This window comes from Carya illinoinensis, chromosome 16 (genome assembly GCF_018687715.1).
Source record: "Carya illinoinensis cultivar Pawnee chromosome 16, C.illinoinensisPawnee_v1, whole genome shotgun sequence".
Classification (NCBI taxonomy): Eukaryota; Viridiplantae; Streptophyta; class Magnoliopsida; order Fagales; family Juglandaceae; genus Carya; species Carya illinoinensis.
In genome coordinates, this window is record NC_056767.1 from 22,401,971 (window position 1) to 22,412,341 (window position 10,371).

At 38.5% G+C, this 10,371-nt stretch overlaps 1 protein-coding gene across 1 annotated transcript; it reads right to left on the bottom strand.

Moving 5' to 3' along the window:
• Window positions 1–5,106: 5,106 nt before the first annotated feature.
• LOC122298914 lies at window positions 5,107–9,489 on the bottom strand. The gene is made up of 4 exons (XM_043108758.1): window positions 8,914–9,489; window positions 8,694–8,782; window positions 7,499–7,552; window positions 5,107–7,255 (listed from the first exon to the last, which is right to left on the bottom strand). The coding sequence occupies exons 1-4, from the start codon at window positions 9,487–9,489 to the stop codon at window positions 5,107–5,109; spliced, it is 2,868 nt and encodes a 955-aa protein (XP_042964692.1).
• Between the last annotated feature and the right edge of the window lie 882 nt (window positions 9,490–10,371).

A 10,371-nucleotide genomic window follows, 5' to 3' on the forward strand; every position in this document is an offset into this window, starting at 1 on the left:
TGAAGAATGTACTTTTCCGGTGGTGATTTCCTCAAAGCTAAATCAGAAGGATGAAGCCCAGTTGATTGAAGTATTAAAGAAGCATCGAAGCGCAATTAGTTGGACAATAGCTGACATCAAAGTTATTGATGCCGCTGTATGTACCCACAGAATCCATCTTGAAGGTTCGTGATGCTCAACGTAGGCTCAATCCTACCATGAAGGAAGTTGTGAAAGAGGAAGTGCTTAAGCTACTCGCAGTGGGTATCATTTACCCCATCTCAGACAGTAAGTGGGTAAGTCCAACTCAAGTGGTATCAAAAAAATCTGGATTGACTGTTGTTAAAAATGATAAAAATGAGTTGATTCCAACTAGAATGGTTACTGGCAGGAGAATGTGCATTGATTATAGAAAACTTAATTCAGCCAGTAGGAAGGATCATTTTCCTTTACCATTTTTGGATCAAATTTTAGAAAGAGTGGCTGGTAATGCATATTATTGTTTCTTGGATGGCTATTCTGGTTATTATCAAATTGCTGTAGCCTGAGGATCAGGAGAAAACTACTTTCACCTGTCCTTTTGGCACTTTTGCTTTTACTAGAATGCCTTTTGGTTTGTGTATGCTCCAGCTACTTTTCAGAGATGCATGCTGAGTATTTTTTCTGACATGATTGATGATATTTGTGAAATATTCATGGATGATTTCTCTGTTTTTGAAAAATCCTTTGAGAGTTGTTTGCATAATTTGGCACGTATTCTCCAGAGATGTGAGGAAAAAAATCTTTTACTTAATTGAGAGAAATGCCAATTTATGGTCACTCAGGGTATTGTCTTGGGACATATTGTTTCTTCTTGATCGTCTCCTCAGGGAAAGTTTACTTAAAAATCAAACTCGTTGAAAAGGGTGAAAACTTCACAAAGAGAAATAAAATGATGGTATGTGCAAAGGATGGGAGAGGACATTAGTCTTGGACTAGATTCATATTTTTGGATTTTGATTGTCGGATTAGAATGTAAATGACTAATAGATTAAACTCAGAATTTAATAAAACTAAATAAAGAATTAAACTAAATTAGAAAGTAATTGACAAAACATGTACTGAAAATTGAAGGGCCCCAAAATCAATGTTCTAGGGTTCATCATTGTATTCAAATCACAAATTCTCAAATTAAACTACAATAATTGTAATCACTATTAAAATGAAAGCTTAACAAAACGATAAAAATAAATAACATGAATTAAATGAATAACAAATAAATTACTCAAACGTCTAAATCAAAATTCTCCAAAATAATTCAGAAACTTAAAACTAAAATAAAATGGCAAGTAGGGAATTGAAAAGATTAAGTCAATTGAATGGAGATGAAGATTCGAAGAGGTGGAGGAGGCCGAGCTGCAGTAGCAATTGGACCCCTTCAAGGAGTTCTTCAATCTGCTGCAGTGTGAGTGAATAATCTAGTGAAAATTGTGTAGTTGTGTGAATGATCGCTTGTATGAATCCTCTTCTCCGAATCTGAATGAAAATCAATGGAAAAAAATGAATTCTAAGTGTTTCTCTACTCAAAACCAAGTTTTCCAAGCCAAGCCTCGTCTATAGGATCTAAAAAATCATTTATATACTCTGACGGCGGAATAAACCTTAATCTATAAAATACGATATTCGCTCGAGCGGAGTGTCGAGCGAACATCGAGCATTCGACTCTGCCTAAATTCGCTCGAGCGGAGGGTCGAGCGAACATCGAGCGTTCCACTCTACTTGACTTCGCTCGAGCAGCCAAATGCCTCGGCTCGAGCGATCTCCTTTCCCGCACACCCGCTCGAGCTCACTGTCGAGCGGCAGTCGAGCGTTTGAATCTGCCTGAATTCGCTCGAGCGGCCAAAAGCTTCCGCTCGAGCGATATGTAACATAATCCATAGTAATCAATAGCTGATAAAATTAAAGAAAAAATTCATGCTTTTAATCAATTAAAATTATAATTTTGATTTATTCATTTTTCCATATAAAACCAATGATAAAGTAATGAAGGAATTAACATATATTGGTTCCAAAAGCATTAAAAATGCAATAATTCAGCTTAATCACACCCCCCAACTAGCATTTTGCTAATTCTTAAGCAAAATAGTAAAAATTAATTGAGATGAATATTGCATAACGATCGAAATTCAAACAAAAACAATCAAACACAATTCTGAATTCTCACAAAAGTGACACGTTACTACTCAACCCCCAAGGGTTATACCCACCAAGACTATCTCAATAATCTTTCACATAGAATTAAGGCAAATGTCTCAGAACTCAAATGTGTGCGTGAAGCTAGACCGATTGTGTATTCCTCATTACTAGCCATGATTTGCCATAAGATTTTTCAACCTTAAGATTAATCATTGCTAATTCTAACTACCTCAAAGCCCAAAGGACTAGCAGTTTTCACGCCAGCTCCGTTTTTAAAGGTTGGACACTCAACTCCTAAAGTTTTGGTTAAATGTTTCTAATCCTTTTTACTTAGTAAAGTTCACTAAGTCGCCTTTATTCATTTTCTCTCTCTCTCTTTTTTCCCCTCTTTTTTTTTGTTTTTTTCTTTTCTTCTTTTCTTTTCATTCTAATCTTTTCAAATCATTTTCTTTTTTTTTTCTTTTTCTTTTTGGCATGGCTCGGTAGTCCTACAGTTTACTTCTCCAGTGTTAAATCAATGAATGGTAAATAAGGAACACTACAAGCGTAAGCATGTTCTATAAAAATTTTATCAACTTTCATCTCAATAAGCATGACATCTTGGTGTTTTAAGCCACATATCAACAAAATATGATGTATCAAAAATCATGCTCTATGTTTAAGTTTGAAAATAAATCTTTACAAATGATCCCGCTCAACTACTCCACCAAGATGGTCAAATTCACAAATCTTATTTATTTATTTATTTCTTTCTTTCTTTTTAAACTGTGCACACATGCTACCCCCAACTAGTGAGAGACATAGTCCTTAATGAGTCGAATGAAAGAAAACAAAGTGCACAGAGAAAAAAAAAAACAAGCAAAACAAACAAACAACATAAATATAAAATCAAAGCAAAAGAACAAATAAAAACAAAGCAAGTAAAGAAAACTATAAAGAAGGAGAAGCAAATCAAAACACTTCCCTGGAGTCTTGCACAAGCAAGATCTCTTCATGTGGATCAAAACTCTTCAGAAATGACTTTAGACGTTATCCGTTGACAGTGAAGCTATTACTATTCTTCGGATTGACAATATCTACCGCACCATGAGGATGAATGGTCTTTACAATGTACGGCCCACTCCATCGGAATTTCAACTTTCCAGGAAAAATGTGCAAGCGAGATTTGTAAAGAAGAACTTCCTGGCCAAGTGTGAAATGCTTTGGATGAATTTTCTGATCATACAAAATTTTCATGTGCTCCTTTGCAAGCTGAGCGTTGTCATAAGCATTCCGACAAGCTTCATCCAATTCATTGATCTGCAATTTTCTCAACCCTGAAGCTTCATCAAGTGACATGTTAACATGTTTTATGGCCCAAAGAGCTCGATGCTGAATATCAACAGGTAAATGATAAGTTTTACCATAAACTAATCGATAAGGAGACATCCCTATATTTGTTTTAAAAGCTGTCCTATAAGCCCACAAAGTATCAAGAAGTTTAACCGACCAATCTTTCCTATTAGGCTTGATGGTTTTCTCTAAAATAATTTTTATCTCTCTTTTTGCCAATTCAGCTTGCCCATTTGTTTGAGGGTGATAAGGGGTAGAAACTCTGTGTGTGATGCCATATTTCTTCATAAGTGTAGAAAATAGTTTATTACAAAAATGAGAACCTCCATCACTTATAATAACTTTTGGCATGCCAAAACGAGCAAATAAAGATTGCAAAAATTTCAAGACAACATGATGGTCATTTGTTTTGCAAGCAATGGCCTCCACCCATTTTGAAATATAATCCACAGCTAAAAGAATATATGTGTTTTCAAAAGAAACTGGAAAATGTCCCATGAAGTCTATTCCCCAACAATCAAAAATTTCTAAAATCAGAATAGGGGAAAGAGTCATTATGTCTCTTTTGCTAATAGATCCTAATTTTTGACAAGGCTCACAAGCCTTGCAAAAATTATAAGCATCTTTAAACATGGAAGGCCAGTAAAAACAGCTTTACAAAATTTTTGAAACTGTTTTCTTTGCTGAAAAATGACCACCACATGCACCCATATGACCAAATCTCAAAACCGAAGAAACCTCATCATCAGGAATGCATCTTCGAATCAATTGATCCGAACAATATTTAAAAAGATATAGATCATCAAAATAAAAGTGTCGTACCTCAGGGAGAAACCGGCGCTTATCTTGGGTGGACCATTCAGAAGGCATTCGCTCAATCACCAATAATTGACTATGTCAGCATACCAGGGAGCTCTATCAACCACAAACAGCTGCTCATCCGAAAAACTATCATCAAGAGGAAGGCTGACATTTGAAGAAGGAGATGATGACAATCTAGAAATGTGGTCAGCTACCACATTTTCAACTCCTTTCTTATCCTTAATGTTGATGTTGAACTCTTGAAGTAATAGAATCCAGCAAATCAAGCGTGGTTTTGCATCTTTCTTAGCCAACAAATATTTAAGAGCAGAGTGGTTAGTGAAAATAGTAACAGGAGTACCAAGAATATAAGTCCAAAATTTATCAAGTGTAAAAACCACTGCAAGCAATTTTTTTTCAGTAGTGGTATAATTTTTTTGGGCATCATTCAAGGTTCTACTAGCATAATAAATCACAAATGGCCTATTATCCACCCACTGCCCCAAAACAGCTCCTAAGGCATAATCACTAGCATCTGTCATAATCTCAAAGGGAAGGTCCCACTGTGGAGGTTGCACAATAGGTGCAGTGGTAAGCGATTTCTTAAGGGTATCAAAAGATTTTTGGCACTCATCAGTCCAAACAAATTCAATATCATTTTGTAAAAGAGTGCACAAAGATTTTGCAATAGAACTAAACCCTTGAATAAACTGCCTATAAAAGCCAGCATGACCAAGAAAAGAACGAATATCCCTAACCGTCCTAGGAATAGGAATTTTAGATATTAATTCAATCTTTGCCTTGTCGACCTTTATACCCTCAGAAAGTGGCTGGAGCGTTGGTGAGGCCAAAAGGCATCACCAAAAACTCGTAATGACCCTCATGGGTCCGGAAAGCCGTCTTAGGAATGTCACTAGGCACCACTCTTACTTGGTGATAGCCCGACCATAGGTCAAGCTTAGAGAAAATCACTGCTCCAAAGAGTTCATCCAATAATTCATCAATGACTGGAATAGGAAACTTAGCCTTCACGATTTCCTTATTAAGTGCCCTATAATCCATGCAAAGTCGCCAACTTCCATCGGCCTTACGAACCAGTAAAACAGGGGCTGAAAAAGGACTAGAACTAGGTCTAATCAATCCAGACCTCAATAACTCAGCCACCATTTTTTCAATTTCTGTTTTCCGGTAAAACGGGTATCGATATGGTGCAATTGCCACGGGTTGAGTGCCCTCCTTGAGGACTATTTGGTGGTCATGGGAACGAGGTGGTGGTAACCCTTGAGGTTCAGCAAATACCTCTTTAAAATCATCTAAAAGTTCTGAAAAAGGTTCAGCCACCTTTCCATCTTCATGTTCCATCTCCCCAACACACATAATCTGTAAAAGAACTCCTTTCCCTTTTGCTATAGAGGCCTTACAAACCTTCTCACCCTCCTCTACAACCTCAATGGCTTTCCCTTCCAATACAAAACTTATCAGCAACTTTGCAAAGTCCCACGTGATGGGACCCAAGGTTTCTAACCATTGGACGCCTAATACAATATCGCAACCAGCAAGGTCTAGTAAATGAAGAGGGGGTTGTAGTAAGTTACCTTGTATCTTCAGCTGTACAGTTCTACACAACCCGTCACTGCTTACGCCTTGTCCATTAGTTACCCGCACCTTCAAATTAACTGAGTAATCCACTGGCAGCTGCAACTTAGAGGCCAAGGCTGAATCGATAAAGTTATGCGAGCTGCCCGAGTCCACCAAAATCACCACTTGTGCCCCGTGGATACTTCCCATCAACCGCATAGTTCTTACAGTAGGGGTACCAGCTATAGCTGCCAAGGAAATTTCTAGCTCTTCCTTTTTGCTGGTAGGAGGAGCTGAAATTTCCAGTGTTGGTTTTTCTTCAATTTCTACCACCTGCAGTGTTTCTTCTTCCTCACTAAACTCCTCACTCACATCCAAGAGATAAATGCGAGGAGTTTTACATTTGTGTAACGGGTTCCACTTCTCATCACAATTAAAACATAATCCTTTGCGACGCTTTTCATTGATTTGCTCGGAGGAAATGTGTTTAGCACCCCCCATAGGTCGCTTCCACTTGTTGGTAGCATCACTAGAAAAGGACCCTGCAGAAAAAGTGGTAATGGGCCTGTCCCCCTTAGATTTCGCAACCTTCCTTATACTTGGGAGGTATTCCTCTTGCATCTTTGCCAATGCATATGCAGCATTTAAATTCACCGGGTTTAGCATCCTAATCGGAATGCGGATCTCATCCTTCAAACCGCTGAGAAAACAACTCAGCTTATGAGTATCTAACAATCCTTGTAAACGGTTGGTTAATGTTTCAAACTGCGTCATGTAACCAGCCACTGAGGTGGTTTGCTTGAGCCTAGTCAAAGCTTCCATAGGGTCGTCATAAGCTGTAGGGCCAAAACGGAGGAGTAAGGATCTAGAAAAAGCATCCCAATCTCGAAATAAGCCAGCAGCAGCTGAATTGTCGAACCACACAAGCGCGTCTCCTTCCATGTGATAAGAGGCCATCAACAATCGGTGGGGTAGCTGTGTTTGGTGGAAGTCAAAGTAATGGTTGGCCTTAAAAAGCCATGCAGCAGGATTAACCCCTTGAAATTGGAGAAAATCCAGTTTGATTGTCATGATCTTGAGGAATTTCATGGTTAACTGGGGTAAAGGGGGGTTCTGATTCTGTGGTTGGGCAAAAAAAGTGCGTAACATGTCTTTAATCTCTTGTATATCCACTTTCACCGTGGCCACATCCACTTTCAAAACACTAACATCTGCTTTTACTTCCAGGATTTCATGTTGATGAAGGTCCACGTGATGCTGTAAATGCTCGAGCTGCTGTTGCTTGGATCTGGTGTTGTCCGCCATTGAAGATTGTGCTGTTTGGTTGATTACTGGGTTGGTAATGGTGCCGGTTGGCTGTGTATAGGTCTGTTTTGGGTTAAAGTTTGGCCTGGAAATTATGTAGTGAAGGCTGAATGGATGAATCTGTATTATGAAATTAGGCTGAACGTAATTGTGTGCTTGTAATGGCCGGTAAGTAAATGAGTAAGGAAATGAGTAAGGAAATGAGTGGGCTGTTTGGATAGGATCGGTGGCTTGATACCAATTGTTAAGTTCCCTTTAATTTCCAGAAATGTAAGAGATATAGCTTGCAGGATTCAATCGAATGACAGTGGGAAATTGATGAAAATACCTCAAATGTTCATACGCTTTGGGGTATTCGAGGTCCCCAATTCCTCCATGAAAACTACACAGGAAACAGGTAAAAAGCTCCAAGAATGAATCCTCCTCATTCCGGCGTGATTCTTAACATAAATAAATAAATGAAGCCCGGCGTCTATGGAAGAACTCCCAAACGAAAGCAAGAAAGGAAACTAAAATAAAGTCAAGCAGCCTCCGCGTAGGTCTGCACCTCTACCAAGCACTAACCAAAAAAGAATGAAAATAAACTTCTAATAAACACCTCCAGACGCCGAAAACGCAAGAAAGAAAAAGAAGCTGGACTAAGAACAAAAAAAAAAAAACAAAAGATGCAGTCGTCTAACCTCTCTAAACTCCAACGTAAAAGAAAGAGCCCCAGAAAAAAAATAAAAAAATCTCCCAGCCGCCAAGGTCCCCTTAGGTCTCAAAACTTCTCCACCTCACGTAAAAGTATGGAAAAGTCAAAATAATCCTTCCAATCAAAAATTTTTGCCATTAAATAATAAAATCTCGTAAATGCCCTTTAGCCAAGAATTGAATTTGCCGCTATCTTCCAGTCCGAAATCAGCTGGCCCCTTTTGTCTTGCATCTTGAGTTGAGTCCCAGAAATTCAATTTCCATGCTATACGTGCTCTACTGTCCATTTCCCAATGCATCCTTTTATTTTTTTTAATAATATCCTAAAACATTTAAGTGGTAAAATTGAAAAATTAATTCTAATGTGAAAGAGCTACATTATAAATCTTTTTTTTTAAGTGCAAAAACATCAGAATTTTGTTAATGAGTCAAGTACTAGAAATCACTGCATAAGTAAGTACTTAATTCACTTTTTGATTAAACAATTCATTCACTTAAATAACTTAATCATGCAGTTTTAGCACTTTATTAGGTCGTAAGCATAGGTACACCCAATCTCTATCTTTAAATTTCCTCTCAGATCTATGCTTGTCTGCTTGCATCTTCATTCTATTTCTAGCAACTTCTAAATTTTCCTTTAATACTTTGAGAATCTGGTCTCTAGTATGTAATGTTTGATCCACCGGGTGATTTGAAGAAACTCCCGGTACATAGGACAAAAGTCTTGGGGAAGGGTACCCATATAGGGCTTGAAAGGGAGTCATCTTAGTGGCTCCCTCTATAAATGGCAGCCACTGCAACCACCTTTGAGGCTCAATTCCTGCTAGCACCTTAAGTAGCCTTCAAGGCATTTGTTTAGGACCTCTGTCTGCCTGTTGTACTGCGGGTGGTAGGTTGAGCTATGATTAAGAGTAGATCCCTGCAAAGAAAAAAAAAAAAAGCTTGTCAAAAAGAGCTCAGAAAGACAAGGTCTCTATTTGTTACAATAGTACATGGTAGTCCATGTAGTTTAAACACGTGGTTGAGGAATAAATTGAACACCCCTATTACCGTGTATGGGTGAGAAAGAGGAATAAAGTGTCCAAATTGCATGAATCTCTCAACAACTAGAATCACATTAAAGCCGTTGGACATGGGTAGACCCTTTATAAAATCCATGGAGATGACTGTCCAAGCTTGCTGGGGTATTGGTAAAGGTTGTAACAACCCTACCAATGGTGTTGTCTCATACTTCACAGCTTGGCATGTCTCACATTCTCGGACCAGCCTTTTAACATCCTTCTTCATTTCCTGCAAAATAAAATCTCTCATAGCACAATGATAGGTTTCCAAATAACCAAAATTTCCCCCATGGGAATTGTCATGAATGTAGTGCATTATCTTCCCCATAATAGTTGCATTTATAGGATTTACAATTCTGCCCTTTTTCAATATGATACCCTGTTGCAAGTGATACCCCATTGGTGGAGCAGCACCATCCTGTAGTTCTTTCAGAATATCCTTTATCTCATTCGACCCTTCACAGATGGCGTAAAGTTCCTCTACCCAATCCGGAGTGGAAAAGTTGATCATAGGTAGGGATCCTTTGTTGGGATCATTTTCTTCCCCCTTGCGTGGTAAAAGCATCTACCACAATATTCTTCTTGCCTCGTTTATACTCAATCATGATATCATACCCCATCAACTTACTTACCCACTTTTGTTGGGTTACCATGCCTACTCTTTGTTCCAATAGGAACTTTAGGGCCTGTTGGTCTATCTTTACAATGAAAGATTGCCCAAGAAATTAGGGTTGCCATTTCCTCACTACTGTCACAAAGGCTAATAACTACTTCTCATAAGTGGAAAGGAGTAACTTTCCTTTCAATACCTTGCTCAAGTATGCAATGGGCTGCCTGGACTGTGATAAAACTACACCCATTCCCCTTCCACTCACGTCACACTCAATTGTAAATTGTTGAGAAAAATCCAGCAACTTAAAAACTGGGGATTGTGTCATGGCTAACATCAGCCCATTAAAGGCCTTTGTTGCATCATTACTCCACACAAAAGCATGTTTTTTAAGCAAGTCAGTTAATGAGGCAGCTATTGTGCCATACCCCTTGATGAACTTGCAGTAGTATCCCGTCAACCCTAAGAACCCTTGTTAGGATTTCACATTAACTGGCATAGGCCAGTCTAGCATTGCTGCCACCTTATGTGGATCTTCCATGACCCCTTTTACACTGATCCCATGCCCCAAGTATTCAACTTTCCCGAACCCAACTCACATTTAGATAACTTTACAAATAGCTAATTTTTTTGTAACACTTCTAGCACTATCTCCAAGTGCCCTAAATGGCCCAACACTTTCTATACACCAATATATCATAAAAAAATACTAAGAAAAACCATCTTAAATATGGCTGGAACACAACATTCATCAACCCTTGAAAGGTAGATGGAGCCTTAGTCAACCCAAAGGGCATCATGAGGAATCGTAGTGCCCCTCCTAAGTCCTAAAGGCTG